Raw genomic sequence first — 20,950 nt, 5'->3', positions numbered from 1 at the left:
TCAGAGAGGTTACAGAGTCATAATGAATCATACCCAGCAAACTGAATTACTGCTCTCATCAATAAGTGAGATCCAGCATTTAAATGCATTTTATCCTTTTCCAGGTAAGATCCACAGCCAACAACGGTATATGTATATGCATGAAAAATTCAGGAGGAAAATGTTTCAAGTGCAAACTATGAGGCCATAGGAAGAGACAGGGTTGCTTGTGCGCAGTTTTATGTACAGCCGTGCAGTAGCCTCGGTGTCCATAACAGTCACACTTTCTCAGACGAAAGAAAAAAAAAAAAAAAAATCACATAGTTTTCTCATCTAGGAAATAAAGAATTGGTGTCTTTTGGTTTTGTTTCAATTGATGGCAAAATATCCAGTTTCTGTGTTTCCCTCTTCCTGAATAATAGTTTCAGTCTGACCAGTGAAACCTGGATTTATCTCTTCATTCCCACTTTCACGATGGCAGGTGAGAGTGACTTAATGGACAAATTCTGTAGGAGGAGCCTGTTTTGATCAACTTCTCCCTTTTATCAACCAGATTTTACAGGAGTTAAAGTACATTTCTACAACAGATTAAGTATATGAAGGGGAAGAAGAGAAGGAGCATCTACAGCAGATGGAAAGAGACACTGTTCGCTAGCCAAGGCATCATCAGGACAGTTTTAAACCCATCTCACGGTGACTGAGGCTTACAGTGTCTTTCACTGATTAAAACAGAGAAACCTACTCACTCCTGCCTCTTGCAACAGACTTCTTCAGTGACCCCAGGCAAGTCATTCAACATGTATGTACCCCAACCCCTCTTCTCCACAGGACAGCAATACTCGGATCCATGGAGATTTATGCAGATTTATGGGGTTAGAAAATAAAATGTACCACTATTATGAAATGCCACATGACTCAGCATGGTATTTTTAACTAACTACATCAGGGCCTTAGGGGCTCAGTGAGGTACATATAGATATTCTTTTCATTTTGCCAAAGAACATTATTGCTCCCATTTCTGCTAAATATGCACATCAGAGTAAACAAAATATTGAGCAGGCAACTATGGCTATACTGGGAGTATCAGTATGTCAAACAAAAACAGCTCCTTTATTCACTGAAGCATCTATAATCAAGCCTCACTATTTCTTACTTAGCTATTCTGTAAATTTGATAAACCCTAAGTGCTCCTCAGCAAAGATCCAGCACAACAGCGCTGCATTGGTAAGTGAGCTCAGGCACTGAGAAAGCAGGCTCCATATTCCTTACCCAGCAGTATTTTTACAAAATACACAACAGTGCATTTACTAGAAGGCTGGGAAGTATTATTGTTAATACATCACTCTAAATTAAAATGTGTCAAAATAAATGAATAACCGCATTTACTGATATAGTTTCTTTTCCTGTTTATTGGCGTTAAGCACTTAGCTTGCTAATTGAGAAAATTCAGGCATTTTCAATAAGCTTCTCAGCCATTAGTGCAAATGAATGTTGCATTATGGACCATCTGAAAAAAATGCAAACAAAAAATTAAGAACATTCCTTGTACTCTATTCCTGTTCATTTGGGGTAATAAGCAGCGCAGTTCAGAGGGTGAAGCCAAAGTCTTAAATTCCTCTTCCTCAGGGAATTTGGCTGTAATACCACCAGTACATCATGGCTGATAAGCGCAGCAGTACTACAAGCTTTTCATAAACAGTATTTTACATGCCAGCTTGACACCAGCTGAAGTTTGGGGCCAAAGCAGCGCAGCTCCCATGAAGTACAGAGAAGAAAAGCCAAACTGCACCGACCGAGACCGTGGCCTGAGCACGCACACGGTTGTGTCTGTGAAAGATGCTTCTCCACGTCTGCTGCGACTGAACTGCCTCTGCAGAACCTCAGGCAACTCCTCCTAAGCGATTCCAGGAGCCTTTTTCCTGAGGCAATTATATAGATTTATTTTTATAATTGAGGTCCAAAGGGAATAAAGAACTCTCAATGATGCATAAAAACTCAAGAACATAAATTCCCTCTCTGTCATAGCCTCAAACCTAATATATCAAACCATGATATTTAACAAAAGTAATTACATGTATCACAACATGAACCTTATTATTGTCCATAATTTAATTGTCCTTGCTATATTATGGCCTTTTCTCCTGCTTATCTCTATAGCCTACTCCACAACATCAGCAGTACTCTGACGGCTTCATTTACAAACCCTAAACTTCTCTCCTGGGACAATTTGGCCACACTCTGACAGTCCCACAAATAGCTAAGAAAATGCTAATGATAAATATTGCATTATAACAGAGAATAACTTAACCTGCCCTCCCTGAAAAATGCATTCAAATAAATGTTACCTTGCTCTCTAGTCCAAATCAAATATGTCATCCTCATACTGTATCTCACCATAGTACCAGCCTATGAAGTCAACAGGGCTTTTAGTGTTTACATTGTCCCTGCTGCCCCCTAAAAGCAAAACCAGCTACAAATTATTACTACAAGTGACAATCCACGTGGATCCTTCTATCTCCTGCAATGCTATGTTAGCCAGTGATTGGAGCAATTCACAATTTACCAATTACAAAGATGATGCTGATGATTATCTAATTTTAATTTACCTGAGTACATTTAATCTACCCTGAATAGGTTAAAATTAATCAGTCTCTCACAAACACTTGCTACTTTTGATAGGTTCTTTTTTTTTTTTAAACCAAACTCAAATTATTCAAAGAGATTTGCTTAAGAAATCAAGAGTTACAGATGTTTTATTTTTAATTCGTAGCAGTTGTTCGCCTTTCTTAGCACAGAAAGAATACTCATAAAGCAGAAAGAATATGACAGTGTCCTGAACTACTCTGAAGACTCCTCTAAGGAACCACACCTCAAACAGTTACTTTATTTACTTCAGATATTCATTCTGCAAGCTTATCTTAATCAGTTTAATAGGTTAAAAAAAATTATTGGCTACACAAATCACCTTACTCAAACTCCCATCAATACCTATTATATTTTTGTGGTTGTATTATTATTACCTACTTTGCACTAAATTACCAACCTAAACCAATTCTAGAAAACAACCTCCCCTCTTCAAAATCTAACTCAACAAAAATATCATTATTTTAAATCAATAAATAGGTCATTACAAACTTCCTTGGTAATAGGGTCACTTCTATAAATCCACCTACTTACAAGGCAATTCACCAAAGTCAAGAAAACCTGTTAGGTCTACATTTTCCCTTCTTGAATTTTTGCAGGATTAATACATCTCAGTAGAGTCAATAATGCAATCAAAAATTACACATCCAGAGGTAGTGAACTGCACTACGCCTTCTCACTACAAAACCCTACAGGACAACATTACGATAAATCTGACACTACGTCATAGGCATACGGCTTGTATAAACACAAGTGATCAACTCCAGATAATCATGTTCTCTCTCATGCTTTTTTGCTTAATTAACCAACTAGCCAGCCATCTGTGTTTTAATAGATTACTAAAATAGATCTGAATTCTAATGCTGGAATAATAGATTCTTTCTGTTAACATATATTTATTGCTCTAGAATCTCCTGGTTATTTCTGTCGTGCATAGTGGTTCTGATAAATCTTTCTCTTCGGGGAGGGAGAGGAGGCTCCAAAGAGGTGAGATGACTCTTTAATTTTTGCTATTCTGAAAACAGGAAGAAGGATTCATCAGGTTAACCCACAGGTGACTGACTTCAGCTAGCCTGGTTGAGTAAGTGACCAAAGACTATCACCACAGTGGTTACCACCAGAATACTTTATGACCCGTTTGGTGTCGTGTTTGGGTATCGACAGAATTAGAAACAAGCTCAAGTGAGCCCTCACACCCTACAAATACACTGTGAAATCAGGTTCAACTAAGAGACTTAAGGTCATAGCCACAGAGAGGGATTTATCCTCTTTGAAATGGTCTCTTCAAGGCAGGATGGTCTGCTACAGGATAAAGTCACATTTTTGCCAGACAAGTTGGAACTTACGGGACTTCAATTTCCACTAACTACCAACTCATCACCCATCACAAGGTCTGTGTCCCCCTTTTTGTGACTTTATTCTATTTTACCTGCCTATCAGTTTAACTGAACCAGAAGAGCTGTTTCGTGTGCCCTGCCCTTTCTTTTTGAGATCACATTCATTACCACAAACAATCCCTCAGCAATCAAAGAAACACTTTTTGCATTTTTGGTTCCTGGAAACCCCTACTGCGTGCATAAGCCTTGGCAATGAAGAGGAAGCTACATCAAACTGTCGCGTTTGACCTCTGTCAATAGGAGGTTTTCCTCTCTCCAATGATCTAACACATGTTGTCTCTGACCTACACCAGGAAGAAAGGATGAAACCAGAGCAGATTGCTGTGTTATGACCTGTTTTTTCTCCACCCTGCCAAGATTTAGCTGTAGCCGTCCAAAAAATGTAGGTAAGTGGTCCTGGGAATTTCACATTGGTTAGCCAGACTCTTTCAGAAGAGCTCCTCAGTAAGACAGAACTTAACCTCGGGATGACTTTGAAGTTTATAAAAAGAACTGTCATTTAAGTGAAAGGCTCTAACCTCAACAGAATGAAATTGGATGGACAGGGAGATGCAGCTCTGTAAAAAACAGAATCAAACTGACTCATCACATTATGAATTTTTACTGCACTGTTCATGCTAACACGCTGTATTACTGACAGGCCTTCTGGCTTTCTGCGGTTTCACAGCCATGAAACTAGCCAGGGAATCCACCATCAACTGCAAAATTATAAGACAGGAAGAAAAAAAAATGGTGTGGAATATGTGATTGCAAGAAGCTGCTTTTAATGGAATGAAGCTGGCAAGCTAAGCTAAAGTGCAGGAACAGTTATTCCTTCACATGCTGTTTGGCCACTGCCTTCTCTATCATTCACTCCTATCTACTGGGGCAATAATTCACTGCTGTACATCATTTAAAACCAATAAAAAGATGTGCTATGAGAGCCAGGTCTAACCAAGTGGAAAAGGAGAAGAAAAGTATCGAGAGGGAGATAATTAACTCTTTTAGCTTCCAGGCCATTTTATGCAGACAGTAAAATAGAAAGAGGTAAAATGAATTCCCCACCGATCTTCCCAGTTCGGTTAGCTTGGCCCCTGCAGGGGTACAAGGTGCTTGCTGCTCTTGCAAGGCCCCCGTGAGTGACAGCTGTATTCCCTGCCCTTGAGTTTTCTAGCTGAAGCAGCACCAGGGGGTCAAAAGCAGGTCTCTGAGCACGCCGCACCTCCACGCAAGCCAGCCTGGCAGCTTTTCAGCAGACAGCATTTTTGGGGGGAGCAGGGCAGCGACGTGAGGTTGAATCAGACACTGGGGATCTGCTCCTGAAGTGTATTCCCTGCAGAAGGCTTCAGCTGCAACACGCACGACACAGGCCATTGCTGTTAATTATTTTATCTTTTAAAATGAGGGGGGAAGGTTGAGTAAATGAGATCAGATCAATCAAGTTTAAATTATTCAATGTCTTAATATTTCTGAAGGGGACTTCTGTTCGATTACTGAGCTCCTCCATCTCAGTTAATAATTAAATAATACGCTGGCAGGCACAATGCAGCATGATCATTTCTATTATTACTCATGATGATATCTAGTGCTCCACTACACATGTAGCTGGGAGTTAGTAGTTTTGGCAGATCATTAATTTCCCGGTTTAAATAAAAGCTTTAAAACCTTGTTGCCGGTAGTTAGGGCACATCCAAATCTCATAAATGGAGAGTGTAAGGCTGCGTTGTTGTAAAAGTAGCTTCTGCACAGCTGATGACAGAGTTAGTTTCACCTTTGGTTATTTAAACTTGTGTTCTCTAGTTCTCCTGTTTATTACTAGACATTATATTTCAAAAGCTGTTGTAAAGTAAGGCCTGTGGCACCTGATAGGAAGAGGTGCAGGGTTGCACTGGATGGCCTAAGACAATGATTCCTTCCTTGGTTTTACAGGGGCTGGAACCACATAGTTAGCAACAATGACTATTTCTTTTGCTTTATCTGTGTGGCCCCATAAAGCACAAGCTTCACCTTCAGATGCGCTGAATTTCCCAGGATGGGCATGGTACCGAAGACCTGCGCCTACTGAATCCTCCCAGCTGGCACGCTTTCCAGCTAGGAGCTACAAGTGAAGATACACAATTGATGACCACTGTTTAAGATCAGACAGGAAGGATTTTGGGGGATGTTTTCCAAGAGGCCAGAAAGCACCATCACCACACCTTTTCCCATGCTGCTTGCTGCAAACAAGTCAAGACCATTTTGTCAATATTATCACTTGCAACCTGACTGACCTGTATCCAAATTCAACCTATTTTATAACTTTTTCTGTCCCTTAAGGAACAGATTTTGCTCTCTGATCACATCCAGTTAGGAAAAATCACTCTCGCAGTCCTGGATGGAGAGACCAGATTATTGCATCATTACAACACTAAAGATCTCCCCAAATCAAATCTATCTTTACAACAAGGAGTAAGAATTGTGTAACCAAATGTTTCTTAGATTAATCTATTTTACTAGAAAAATTAGTAAACCACTACATTTTGAAGTAGACAGGAAATGAAAAGAAAAATGGTATTCCCAAGCTTGCTCACCTCCTCAGCCCCAGTGGTTGGTGTAACAGCCAATCTAGGCTCCGGTGCTAATTTCACAACATCAGCCAAGGACACATTCATCTCGGCTACAAGCCCTGCAATGAGAATCACAATTCTGATCAATGCAAAAAGCACAATGAGGGATGTGCCTTGACTCCCTAGCAAATTAATACATTATATTGATCTTCCCTGGTCAGGTCAGCATTCAGGATTGAAGGATAAATGGCAGAAGATCTTACATTCCTACGCGCTAGCCCGGGAAGTGGGGACTCTGTGATTGAGGTTTTGCCAATCACTCGATTCATACCCTGGAGAATAGGTAAGCAGCAGAAATGCTACTCAACGATATCAATAATTATTTATGGTTACAACAATACAGTAAACAGCAGTGAAAATATGTGGAAGCAAGGGATTCAAGGACAAAATGTGACTAAACAAAAAAAGGAAGAGAAGTGAAAACACTGTCAAGAAAATATGCTACAAATTATTAAATATATTTATATATAAGGAACCAGAATAACAGGGGAGTTCAGCTACTACAGCATTTTGCTTTGCAAGTGAATCGCAGCATTTCAGGAGTTCCTTGTACACCTGCTAAGAACCCCAGGCTAACTGTAGAACACCGTACTTGCAGACGTAATATTGTACTTTGTAATATTATTAAGGAGCCCCTGCCATCAATATTTCACTTATACTAGCAAGTCTTCACTTTTACTCAATTCCTTGGCCTGGCCAAGAGTAAGTCAGCTGAAAGCATCAATCAAAAATGCCATTCAGAAACACACACAGCAAGCCCCTGGGGCTTGGCTGGCAGAGTACCTGAGCTAAGGAGTCCCTCCATCAGCATGGCATCTGAAATCTTCACTCAAACGCTCTGTCAACCAAGCCTCAAGATTTCATATGCCAAACTGGCAGAGGGAATACACATCTTCCATACATACAAAATATCTGCACAAACTTTAATGACGGCTCCACATTTCACATGCATTCACAGACAAGGAATTTGCCTGCAGCATTAGGTGCTGGGAAGCTTCTGCTGGCTTCTGAAGCAGTAGGTAAAGTTTGAGTACAGAGAAAAACAGTTTGGAAACTTGGCCCCCAAGCTGGAAAAAGCCACCCATTGTGGCTTCAATCATACTGGTAATCTAACAGTACTGATTCCACTGTCCTGCAAAAGCGTACTTTGCCTAACAGAACCCTTGTGTCTTTTCTGGAAATAAAGAGGAAAGCACGCTGTGTGCATTAAACACATCGACTCAAGTTTTGGCTGTACAGTTTTCTGTGCTGTTTTCAAATGCAAGAGAGCATGTAGTCTTCAGATGCTATAATGTGACAGCAGAATTGGCTTCTAAAATTAAAACTTGGCTGATTTCTTCTGATGGCTGATGTTATCTTTTCCATGCTTGCTGCAGTCCCATGATCTTACATAAACTTGTACAGAAGCTATCCATGTCTTAAGGTCCAAATCCTAAAGCTTCTAATCAGAAACACTGAGGCTAACAAAAGTTGGCCTAAATAAGGACTTCGGAATTTGATACACATTCCTTGATTTGTAAGATATTAGAAACTGTTTTAAAATACGTGAATAAAATTACCTGCCTGGGATTCAACTCTTAAATGGCTGATGGCCCACTGTAGTGGTTTAACCCCAGCCAGCAACTAAGCACCATGCAGCCACTCACTCACTTCTCCCCTCCACCCCAGTGGGATGGGGAGGAGAATTGAAAACAAATAAAACTCATGGGTTGAGACAAGAACAGTTTAATAATTAATAATAACAATAATAATAATAATAATAATAATAATAATAATAATAATAATAATAATAATATAAAAAGATAACAAAAAGAGAGTGAAATATAACCCAAGAAAGACAAGTGATGCACAATGCAATTGCTCACTACCCACTGACCGATGCTCAGCCAGTCTCCAGGCAGCAATCCACCCCTCCTGGCCAACCCCCCCAGTTTATATACTAGACATGACATCACATGGTATGGAATACCCCTCTGGCCAGTTTGGGTCAGCTGCCCTGGCTGTGTTCCCTCCCAACTTCTTGTGCCCCTCCAGCCTTCTTGCTGGCTGGGCATGAGAAGCTGAAAAATCCTTGACTTAGTATAAACACCACTTAGCAACAACTGAAAACATCAGTGTGTTATCAACATTATTCTCATACTAAATCTAAAACACAACATCATACCAGCTACTAGAAAGAAAATTAACTCTATCCCAGCCAAACCCAGGACAACCATCCTTAACATACACCTGCATGCATTAATAGATATGAGTTAATTAACACTTTAAATCTGGGACTCGGACTGTTGCATTACAGTGAGGATGTAGTACAACAAGCAAAATGACTGGTCAACCTAAGAGTATCCCAAGATTTATGCTTTTACAAGAGAAAGTGCATACTCGAGCATGGAGCCCAGGACACCTTGCATAGCCTTCACCCAGACATTTAAAAGCTAGAAGATACATACAGCTTTAATAACATTTACTTAGCCAACAGTATTACTGGTCCAGTTGTCCCTGCTCTCTCTGATCTTCTTTGCTAGGATTGATCTTTTGTTTGGTTTGACCATTTCAGCAATCCAGTTTACAGCCTGGTCCACAAACCGGGGCAGCAAGCTGTACCAGCACCTTCAGTTGGGTGTATTCTTACAAGAGCAGCACATGGAGGTAGCAACTCAACACATTAAGGTCCTAGACCTTCCCCTGACAGTAGCAACAGTTTCCAGGCCCCATCCCTTGGTTGAGAAGAAGCCACCAGACTTGAATTATAATGTAAATGTTATTCTTGGGCCTGATGCAAGCGTACTAAGAGCAAAAAAGCCTCTTTGACCTGAGTGACCTTCCAGTCAGATCCACACAGCTTTATTCTCCCCTCATTTTCAGTAATGTTAATTCCAAGTATTAACCAACTGAAATTAAATGCCCAGACCACTCAGAAGTATCTCCTTACAGCCTTACCGTGAATTGCTCTGTAAGCACTTCCTAAACAAGCAGAGTTGGCGGTATCGATAGTGTACACTGGTGCGTTGAACACATCAGACAGGACCTGAGGAGTATCAAAGCATCGGTTACGCATGTCCATGAAAGACGAGTGATAAGCAATCCCCTACCACTGCTTAGGAAAACAAATAGCTGCCATACAGCCCAGCCAAGCATTTGGGTACCCATGGAAAGAAGCACTGCAGGCAACAATGAGTTCTGAACTTGGCACACAACAGGGTATTGGTAAATCTGAGCTAGAGAGGTAACTGCAGCCAGGAAACAAAGTCCCATTTCTCCTCAGATCTCTTTATTACAAGTTCAGAGGAGTCTGGATTCAAGCATCATCTCCCTCATAAGCCTACACAATCAGCCTATGCCAAAGGCTTACATCAGGGCAAGGAGATCTGCTCAGGAACCCACAACTGGTGCCTGTTTTCTTCCATCGTGTTTATGGCTGAGCCAAGTGGGAAGGAAGGAGAAAAAAACCAGTCGTGGCTCCTTAGTTCTCAACTTTGATAAAATAAAAGTTCTGGCAGTATGAAGGCCTGCTAAGCCTGTCTTCTTCACCTCCACCATTCCCATCATATTAGGGCTACCAGGAAGAATGACAGAGGAGCTGGTTACACAGTCTCTACATTTACCAGGAATTTTCCTGTATTCAAGGGATCCTTAGCTATCAAGATACACCAAGACACTTCGCAACTTGGCTTGAGCAATACACCGAAAATTTTACAGGCAAAGAATTTGTTATGGTATCCAACAGTTATTAAAGTTTTTCGACCACACATCACTCCACATCGAAATTGACACCAGGCGTCTCACATTCACTGAGCTCACATGCTCTTCCCCACAGTGTAGGTTTAGGAAAACAGATACAGAAGGGGAAAAATGAAGACACGTTTGGATAGGCACACAGGAGGTTCAATAACTCTTTTCCAAAAACGTTGTCAACAAACCCTTTCCATTTTGGTTTCCATCACCTCTAGAACTGCAGGTGCCCCTCAGGCTGAGCAACGCAAGAAGCAAGTAACAACTCAGATTTAACTTGTGCTGCTTTTATTACTTTTGCCAAAGGGAACAGCGTATCACCCGATTTACATCCATACAATTGAGTCTAAAATAAGGCCAGAGTGTCCAGGAATCCAAATCATTTGGACTAGTGATCTGCAACCCCAATCCAGTAATTTACAGCCCTACTGATGATGGGCCCCAGGGCTTCATAAAAGATGACTAAGCAATTCAATCCATATATGCTATAGGAAAAAATAGTATGACATTTCTAAAGGATTTTGCCTCTTTCTCCAAAAGTTTGTGGGGAATCTGCAAATCAAAACCTTTGAAAATCACTAGTTTTTGTAATTTTAAACAAAAGTGCCTGGTTGCTAACTAGAATCCAATGAAAGCCTGAGGTTATACACTTAAAACACACTCTTCTGGTAAGATCGCCAAGTCAGTATTGCCTAACTTCGCTTGCAAGCAAGCATTGAGCAATACACGAGCTTCAATGCTAGAGGACAAATGGAAAATTAATCACAGTATCTATTAAAAAGCCCTCTGGAAATGATAAGGTCACAGAGTGTTGGTTCCACTGCCCATCCTGCCAGCCAATAATACCGTATTGTTTCAGCACTTTCCCCATCTGCTTCTTCATCTCATCTGTAATAGGTATTTCTTGTCTTAAGCTTGAATTGTACATTCCTTTGGACAACAGAGGTCTTTTTTTTTTTTTTTTTTTTCATCTCTGCAGAGCCTTATATAATGCAGCTCTACTTTATACTGAATGCTAGTAAGTGCTGTAATACTACAAATAATAACTACCTTTTGTGCCACATGATTATAAAATTAAAATTATTCAAAGTTCATATATTTAGTAAGTCATTCGAAACTGTGGTCTCTCTCATGAATAATTTTAAAAGAAACTGTTAGAGGTTTTACTGTTAAAAATATTTCACTGTGTTTCATGTGGTCATTAATCAAGCACCACGTATGTTATAAAAAGCTTCCCAGAACTGTGGAGAAAGCTGCCCTACTATATTTTTTTAACAGATTTTCCTAAGTTGCCTCCTTTGCAGTGTAAAATATAGGAGTTACTGAATGTTGATTAATTAAATGATAGTCTTTTGTAGCCCTGGAACAAATTATCCAAAATTGACCATGATAAGGGTGGAAGCTGTTATTCTTCATGGAACTGATATGGTTTCTGAGGTTTTGATTAAATTAAAAAGGAGGATCCAATTAACCAGCAATTGAATTAAGTAGATGACACTGTATTGATCATATTATTTTAAGACACTTCTAATGAGTTTTAAAAGCAGCTGTGTTGTTATACACGAAGAGCAAGCACTACAGCCACCACTCTCCCATCCCCACAATTTTTCAGCCATGTATGTTGCAGAATTACATGTTATAAGAACATTCAGTTCTCTGCCTTCATTCCACAGCAAGGAAATCCTCCTGGCACCTCAATTGGAAATACAGCTTTAAAAACAAACTCATCTATTAATCCAATCTCTTTCCTGACGTATTCTTAGTAGAATTACTCCAGTAAGGACCAATGTTTTAAGCAATTAACCTATCAGTTAATTTTCCAACGTCAAGTTCCTAAGCAAAATAACCAAAGCATATGAAGAGAAGTGACATCTACAGGCAAAACATGCCAAATTTGTTGTGTCCCAATCAGCTGTACAACCAATGGTTATCCAAACATGTATTTTAGATGCCTTAGGAGACAGAGCTTTTTGCTCTTTGCTCTTCAACCTCCATTTATTCCAGCTCACATTTTGCAGGGCAGACAAGCTTCGTTTCATGACTGCGATTGTCAAAGAGTATGGTGCGTCATTGAGGCTGGCCTCTAAACTCTCTCTAGCTGATGGAAAGGGATTGGCATCTCCAGAAAACAATTCACCCTGCCTTGACTAACTTCAGTGCCAGGACTTTAGCCCAAGATTAAGACAGGTGCCTTTTGGTGTAAATGTCTACCTCCAGGCTCGGTGTCGGAGCCTCTAGTCAAAGGGGAGCTTGTCAAGACAGTCAGTGGAGTACAGAAAGCTCTGGCTCGCCCGTAGGGAAACATCTACGTTTGATAAGTTAAAACACCATCAGGTTTCCTTTGCACTGTAACTGACTGGATCTCCCCTGACTATTACAGGATTGACAGATCGTATACAGACATCACATCGCAGATGACTGGATTCGGGCAAGATGAATCCCAATCCAGATGTCTAGTTCTGTGCTAGCAAAAGCCAGGTGAGAGGCCTCTCGCCGTTTGTGAGTAAGGTTTTGCCAAATCTCAATGGCCAGAAACAGAGAGCACACAGTACTCTCTTCTCAAGAAGATGGATGAAGGATCTTAACCAGGCTGGATGCGCAGCAACAGCAGCAGAAGAGGAAGGTGGGAAGAGGGAGGACAGACTATACAGAAGCATAGCCTCCCCCCAGTATATGACACAAAGCTAATAAGAAATAGATACTCAGAACAACAAAGTCAGGGTTTGGGGGTTTGTATGGGGGGTTTTGTTTGTTTGGGGTGGGGTTTTTTTGAGTATTCAGCACCAGCATAATCCCCCTCCAGTTTAAATCCATGGTCCAACTTTGATCTGAATGACAAGAACTACAAAAATCTCAGGTATTGTATCAAGTCTCTTCTTGATTTCTTTGCTGATTGATTTGATGTAAGTGATGAGACCTCGAAATCACCAGTGCTTCAGATACACATTCATAAAACTAGTCAAGTGTAAAAAAAACCCTTTAAAGTTCAATACAAAATTAGCATTGGGCTGTTTCCACACTAAACCTGAAGAAAAGCCCCAAAGACCTGCAGCAGATTCACAATCCCATATCCACACCTTCCTGTGCAGCTGCAGTGATTTTGATTCAGCAAATCAAAATAAAAATGAAGATGTAACTGCAAGTTCAGTTCAAAGGATTTAATTTTCTACTTACCTGTAAGATCTTTTTATTGTGGGATGCGCCACCAGTAGCCAAAATCCTTGTTCTGGGCACTGCAATGCAATACAACATATAGATCAGACTGAAAGTGCGTATTGTGAAGATTTGCACTACTGAACCAAGCAATGAGAACAAGGAGGTGGGAGTCAGATGATCTGGGCTCTCTCTCTGTACCTCTAATTTCCCTTCTGTAAAAAAGGAGATAAGACTAATTACCCACCTTTCCAAGGCACATTAGAACACTTTCTTAGAAGAGGCAACATAAATATTGCAGATCTATTATTATTATAGTGCTATCAAAGTCAGGGAGATTTGCAAAAGGGATATACAATAAGAAAGACAGAGTGTTGTTATACTACAGCTCTGGTTTGAGGTCAGATTGGTTTGGCTCATAGCTGTATATATACAAACTGACAGATAACCTTTAAAATCAGCTGGGTTTTTCCAAACTTATCTCCTCATGATGTTCACAGAGTTTACTAAAACCTGGGCAATCCCTATATGCTTGAATGACAAGGAAGTGTGTCAAAAGGTAATTAGAGATGGTCTAAGTCACTTAAATAAAATAAAAAAAATCTGAATCTTCATCAAATGCAAATCCACAGCTTTAAAATAAGTGTTAAAATAATTATCCTGCATTCTTTAGTCCTTAAAGAAACCCACCCTTCCTTCTCACATTCCTGGATGTCTGTCCTGTGCCTCATCATTTATTTGTGTTCATGCTCCTCTGGAGCATGGCATGCAACAAGCCATACCTCTATCCATAACCACAATTCAGCAAGGCATTATGAATGTGAGTAGTCCAAATGATCTCACTGAAATTCTTCAAAGGCTTAAAACAAAATAAATGCATAAATACTTTGATATCATATATTTTAAAAATCTAAACACTTACTTACCCTGATTTATGACAATAATAAGTGATACCATCATGTATTCCCTCCCAAGAGGGGAATTCTTCTGTGGTTATTGTTTTGTTATCTTAACCTCCTTTTATTAATAAAAGCTAAAGATAATTTATTTCTCACAAGGCAAAGTTGGCCAACTTATACTGACGCCCTAAATAACTTACCGTCATTTATCCTTTCAAGTATCTTAATGACAAAAGCCCCGAAGACAGAATTAGAAATAAGGAGAAGATGCAGCTCACCATGCCATTTCTAGACCCACAACTAGGTGCTCAGGTGGAGACTAAGACCCAGACAAAGCACTGCATGGGGGACCCTATTTTACTGATAAATTTAATTTTATTTTCCTCTTTGGAGGATATTCAGTGATGCACAAATTGGGTTTTAAAAGCCATTAGGATCTCTGTCAATGTCAGTAAACAAATAAAACAAACAGCAGAGTGATTCCTCAGGGAAAACAAGTTTCAATTATACCAACACAGAGTGACAGATCCCTGCCAAGATTATCACAACAACATAATAGCACAGAAACCAGTGAAAAATAACTAGTAAGCCTCTGTTCCTAGAAACCAAACTGAACTCTAAATGATTTGCCTAGTAGTCACAATTCTGTCTTGCTAAACTTTGTTGCAAATATGAATTCTTGCAGAACCACCATAACCAACATGAAAACACCACATTTCAGAGACAGCCAGCAAGACAGAATGAAGAACAAACATGTTTGCTACACTTCACAGCAGCTAAAACCAAAGAATAAGGCGTGCTTGCTCCCCACTGCCTCTGGAAAGGGGCTTAATAAACTGCTAGGCTATCACCATCAGCAAAGAACGGTGGACAATATAAAAGCGGTAAAGCCAAACAGCAACCACCCCTGCGAAAACCACAAACATATCTTAGCTCAACTGCTTCTTACTCTTCCATCTGCATGGAGCTCTGTCTTAGGGCTTCTGCTCCACAACTTTTCAAATGCTTCGGAGCTCTGTCAGCGTATATTGCTGTCTGCTTTCACTAGCACAGTAACTGATAGGTCAGGCAGGGCTGATTTGTGCCTTCTAGCCAACTCCAATGCCCCTCTAACAGATAACATGTTTGCATTAGGAATCGAGGGCTGGACAGAAGACTTACTCCTTGCTAGGTCAGAAGATTCATGTTTTGGCTATGTTATCAATTTATGCCATAACTGTAATTCAGGATACTTCTATATAAATAAGTTACCATAAGAAAAGTAGGGGTGAATTTACAGTGCATTAGCTATTTGATGCAAACCACTCATGAGTATGCTACTAAGAGTTGAGTTAGATAACTACCAAGAGGGCAAACAGACCTCAAGTCTGGAAGTGTTTAGCACCCTGATTATTTGTACACCCATCTTAATACAGACTAATTCTTTCATAGCAAAATACTAAGAATTATTTCAGTATATAGTTAACCTACCTGATAAAAGAAACTAACTTAATTTACACTGTGAAGTTTCTTATGTCGGTTGGACATCTCAAGTTCTAAATTGGATCAGCTCGTGAGTACAAACACACAGAGATACACCGTAAAAAAACCCCAAACCCTATGCTGAAGCTACATGAAGGGCAAAACCATTCATTCTCCTCCACTTCAAATGCTGTGCTGGTTTTGGCTGGGATAGAGTTAATTTTCTTCATAGTAGCTGGTATGGGGCTATGTTTTGGACTTATGCTGGAAACAGCATTTATAATTCAGGGATGTTTTAGTTACTGCTGAGCAGTGCTTACACAGAGTCAAGGGCTTTTCTGCTTCTCCCCCCACCCCACCAGCGAGGACGCTGGGGGGGCACAAGAAGCTGGGAGCTGACCCCAATTGACCCAAGGGACATCCCAGACCATAGGACGTCATGCCCAGTATATAAAGCTGGGGGAAGAAGAAGGAAGGGGGGACGTTCGGAGTGATGGAGTTTGCCTTCCCAAGTCCCCGTTAGGCGTGCTGGAGCCCTGCTGTCCTGGAGATGGCTGAACACCTGCCTGCCCATGGGAAGTGATGGATGAATTCCTTGGTTTGCTTTGCTTGCGTGCGCGGCTTTTGCTTTGCCTATTAAACTGTCTTTATCTCAGCCCATGAGTTTTCTCACTTCTACCCTTCCAATCCTCTCCCCCATCCCACGGGGGGAGTGAGCGAGCGGCTGCGTGGGGCTTAGTTGCCGGCTGGGGTTAAACCATGACAGATGGCTCGCTTCACCAAAACATATCCCAGTAGGTAACAGCCTAGTGAACCCTAGCCATCGCTGTCTGACAACAGAATCTGGTCTGCTGTACTGGTGCAACTGGTCCATCCAGACCACGTGGGAGAGTGATTTTCGCGAACCCACTGCGCATCGTTTCCAGAGGCAGGTCTGCGTAAGGCCAGAGCAGAGACAACAGCTTCCCTGGTTGAGTTTCAGCCACTTCTCAAAGATGAGGAGTAGGTCCCAAAAGAACTTCCTTGAATTTGCTGAATTTTAGATTTACCTCTTATTTCAGTCTCTCTCCAGAGAGTGAGGAAAATGCATTGATCACTGATTTCAGGGATTGTCTTTTTAACGCCAATATTGTGTGCTTTACTGAACAGTGGACATTTGCTCTGAGATGTGTAATTGGATACATCTTATAAATAAATAAAGCAAGCCCATCATTTATGTATACAGGGGCATTAACAAAGACATCATTCATCCATCACTAGCAGTGTTCTCAGCCAGCTGTGTTTGAATCTGTCAGGAGCTACCATCTATCCCCTACGGCAGTGCACAGAAAGAACTTAAATACAGTGTTACTAAAAAAAAAAAAAAACAAACCAACCACCCACCCTAGCAAACATAATTCATTAATTCAATTCTTTGACATTTGAGAGAAATCAGATTTAAACATCTTTTAATTAAAAGCTCCCTGCATAGTACCTAACCAACCAGTTTATTTCCTTCCTATTTAAAAACTAATGATTTTTTAGAGCGCCAATACAGAATTTTAACCTTATCTAGAAAGTGTTTGCAGCTGCATATGGCATGGTGTCATCCTGCAACATGCGCATCTTCTACAGATCTATTATCTGCTGTGGAACGTGGCAACTGATCTAACGAAATTCAGTTAAAACAATAATTACCACTGGACAGGAGGAGGGGAAAACCCAAGTAAAGAAGTTCACTGATGTGGGAAGACTGAGCATAAGGCACTTTCCCACACAAGGCTGAGAAGTCACCCCGCTCTATGTATCTTACTACTCATACAACAACCTCCATTCTGCCTTTCACAGACATCCAGCAAGAACTGAGTGATGTCAAAGTTCATCTCCTGGCTCTTGGGTTTCAGCCAAAATATTGCTTTCATTGAATGGCACATAGGGGGAAAAAAAAATCTGTCACTGAGAAGAGAGGGAAATTGCTGTTAGTTGCGTTCAGCCATTGTCAGTGGTCCCAAAAAGAATGAAGTCCTGCATCACTGTATATTTACAAGCACAGAACTGATGCCTTCCCAGAAAAGCAAGCAATTTAAGCAGATTAAGACAAAAAGTGGAGGGAAAAACAAAGATTTTAGAAAGTGCAGACTCAAAGAGCATTGCCCACGTGGATTCAGCAAGTGACACAGCGGAACCAGTAACACACGGCGAGTCTCTCCTGAGCAGTCTGACATCCCCTCTAATGGTCTTGGCACATAACCGCAGCTATTAAGAAAAAATAATCACATAAGCAAACTCACATCAATCAGTGGGTTAGTGCTGATAATTAGCACCAAAAGTCTGCTGCCACATCATTTGTGCAAGGAGACTGGAAGTAGAAATTCAGCCTCCTGTTCCACCAGGAGCGGGGTCAGATCAGACTGCTAACGGGTCTGGACGCTGAAATCAATGGGATGACTCCTGACCTCAGGGCTTTTGGATCTGGTTATATTTCAACTGGACGGTAACAATGTGCCTACGCCAGTCCAGAATTTTGCTGGCTCATGTGCCGCAAAGTCCAAAAGCAGAATTTGACCTTCCATTTTGAGGCTGAAAACTCTTTAACTTTCCCATCTAAATTTCCAGAGGTGCACACAGCCTCGGTTTGTACCCCAAACTCCAGGCACTCGCTGACTTTCAAAACTCCTAAAAGACATTTCCAAGGCTTCACCCAAACAACTTCATAACATCTTTCTCATCACAACTGAATCCATAAATAAAACAGAACAATAGAACATGCATTCAAAAAGCAGCTGATTATGCACATGAACCCACGCCAGCTATAAGCATGATTGCGAATAACTACAATTTACAATTTGCAAGGAAGAAAAGTATCAGCCCCTCCTTTATTTCTCTGATTAACTCCAAACACTATAATTTTAAAAAAAAGTATTTTCTAGCTTTTCATTGAAGAAAAACAAATTGAAAATATATGATTATTTTGTCCCATTTATAAAACAAATGTTCCAAAATCATCCTCCTTGCATATTAACTCTTCCAAAATTCATGCTAATCTTTCTTATTCATATAAAGACTGTGAAATTAAACTCCCACTATGGTAAAAGGTTTCTCTTGTCTATATCCTTTAAAATATGAAAATGTACAAGGTACTGAGCGCCCTTTATGTGCCTGTGAGCTCTAGGACTGGGTCCAAAGGCACTTATTTCTCTACCTCATTGTGCTGCATCACTTCTGACATCTGCAAGTATTTCACAGCAGAGAAAAAAAGACTGCCACAAATGAGCCTTCAGCATATTAAACAGTATCTACCTGATTGAGGAAAAAGTAATGTAAACTGGAACACACTCTTTTTTTCCTTTTCCTTTTTTTTTTTTTTTAATTTAGACCAATACAACTGCCCAAGTGAATAAATTACAAGCTTGAAGCCAAATATTCAAACAAATTCAGCCACCTTTACAATTCTAAAAACAATACAGTAATTCATAAAAGCTATTCAAAACCTATTTTTAGAAGTGTTTCTGACTTTCACTTTGAAGCATCAGCTAATTTATTACAGAGAAAAGCAAGCCATATTTGCCATATAGGTTGGCTGTTTTCTTACTTATAAGGAAAGAAGTTTTTGTATTTTGTAACACGCTTTAATTTCACTACGGGTTTCAATTGCTCAAATGTGTGTCAGAAATTTTCCAGACATAGAATTTATTCTTATTTTTTAAATGCAGTGCCTGAGGAAGAAACACAACTTTTAAGGATAGAATTGATCATCAGCCTCTAAGGCTACAGCTACTATCATACCAGCTGTAATTCAACAGGGGAAAAAAAGCCTTGATTTTCTCAGCAGCAATGACAAATATGGCTAATACTCTCAACATTTATGCTACGTACATAGATAAAGTCTCTACAATGATGTAGAGAACAGGCATGATTCTTCTTGCTCACACTGCTGTAAGGCATGCCCCTTTTCACAAGGGCATGTAGTGACAGGACAAAGGGTAATGGCTTTAAACTGAAAGAGGGTAGATTTAGATTAGATGTAAGGAAGAAGTTCTTCACTGTGAGGGTGGTGAGGCACTGGAAGAGGTTGCCCAGAGCGGCTGTGGATGCCCCATCCCTGGCAGTGTTCAAGGTCAGGTTGGATGGGGCTTTGAGCAACCTGGTCTAGTGGAAGGTGTCCCTGCCCATGGCAGGGGGTTGGAACTAGATGATCTTTAAGGTCCCTTCCAACCCAAACCATTCTACAATAATATCACTAAAATGAGTAGATGTGCACACACCGAAGTAAAACAGAGTAGGAATGATATCCATAGTCAAGACTTACATGCTACTGATAGTCTAGGTCACTTTATGTTCTCAAGCAACTTCTAATACCAGAAACTGTTCTTCATGAGGATGCCAAACTTGGCTTTCCTAAGACCTTACTTCAATAAAAACAAAACTTTGTATTTCACAACCTGAAGCTTAAAGACACCAAACCACCTAACTCTGAAAATCCTATTAGTCTAGCTCACTTCAGATATGAATTTAAATTTTAACATTGACTTAGAACCATCCCCTTTTTGATGGATTTCAGAAAAAAAAAAAAACCACATAGAAAAACATGTATATAAATTTTCTCTTAACAGCACCTTAAATTATTGCAGATCACCCACAAAATACACACAGCCTAAGATGTACTATAGGAAACAAAATCTACTCAAGATACAACCCCACTGATGATTCAACTTCATTGACTTCAGCAGTTATACAGCAGGGAAAACTTTGGTACATGAATGGTAAAGACTTATTTGGGAACAAGCAGATCAATAGTCATAACACTGTTATACCATATACACTGACATGCTCGCAACAAGACCTCTGAAATATTTGCACTTCTTGTAGAAATACTGCAAAGCTGCAATTGCTTATCAATTTGCTGTGATTTTTTTTTTTTTTTTTTTTTTTTTTTTTTTTTTTTTTTTGAGACACAGATCTCTATTTGACAGAATATTTTGATGAAGCCTGGGATAAATTCCAATGGTGATGTATTAAAAAAAAAAAAAAAAAAAAAATCCACAACTCGGCACTAGAGTTTACAGCAAGGGGGGAAAAAAGCAGCAGATTCAGACCAAAAGTTTTTGTAGATATAGGCTGAATA

General features: G+C 40.1%; 1 protein-coding gene across 5 annotated transcripts in view; it reads right to left on the bottom strand.

Moving 5' to 3' along the window:
* XYLB (xylulokinase) overlaps window positions 1–20,950 on the bottom strand; it is a 100,236-nt gene that overhangs the window by 1,565 nt on the left and 77,721 nt on the right. For 4 of the 5 annotated variants that reach the window (XM_030008658.2, XM_030008652.2, XM_030008655.2 and 1 more), the window contains 3 exons: window positions 13,508–13,566; window positions 9,542–9,629; window positions 6,569–6,663 (listed from right to left, as the gene is read on the bottom strand). In XM_030008658.2, coding sequence (XP_029864518.1) covers window positions 6,569–6,663; window positions 9,542–9,629; window positions 13,508–13,566 — 242 coding nt within the window. The remainder of the gene's footprint in view (window positions 1–6,568; window positions 6,664–9,541; window positions 9,630–13,507; window positions 13,567–20,950) is intronic. The other variant, XM_030008657.2, reaches the window with a different exon arrangement.

Source organism: Aquila chrysaetos, chromosome 3 (assembly GCF_900496995.4).
Source record: "Aquila chrysaetos chrysaetos chromosome 3, bAquChr1.4, whole genome shotgun sequence".
NCBI classification, from domain to species: domain Eukaryota; kingdom Metazoa; phylum Chordata; class Aves; order Accipitriformes; family Accipitridae; genus Aquila; species Aquila chrysaetos.
This window is presented reverse-complemented; position numbering and strand designations above follow the sequence as displayed.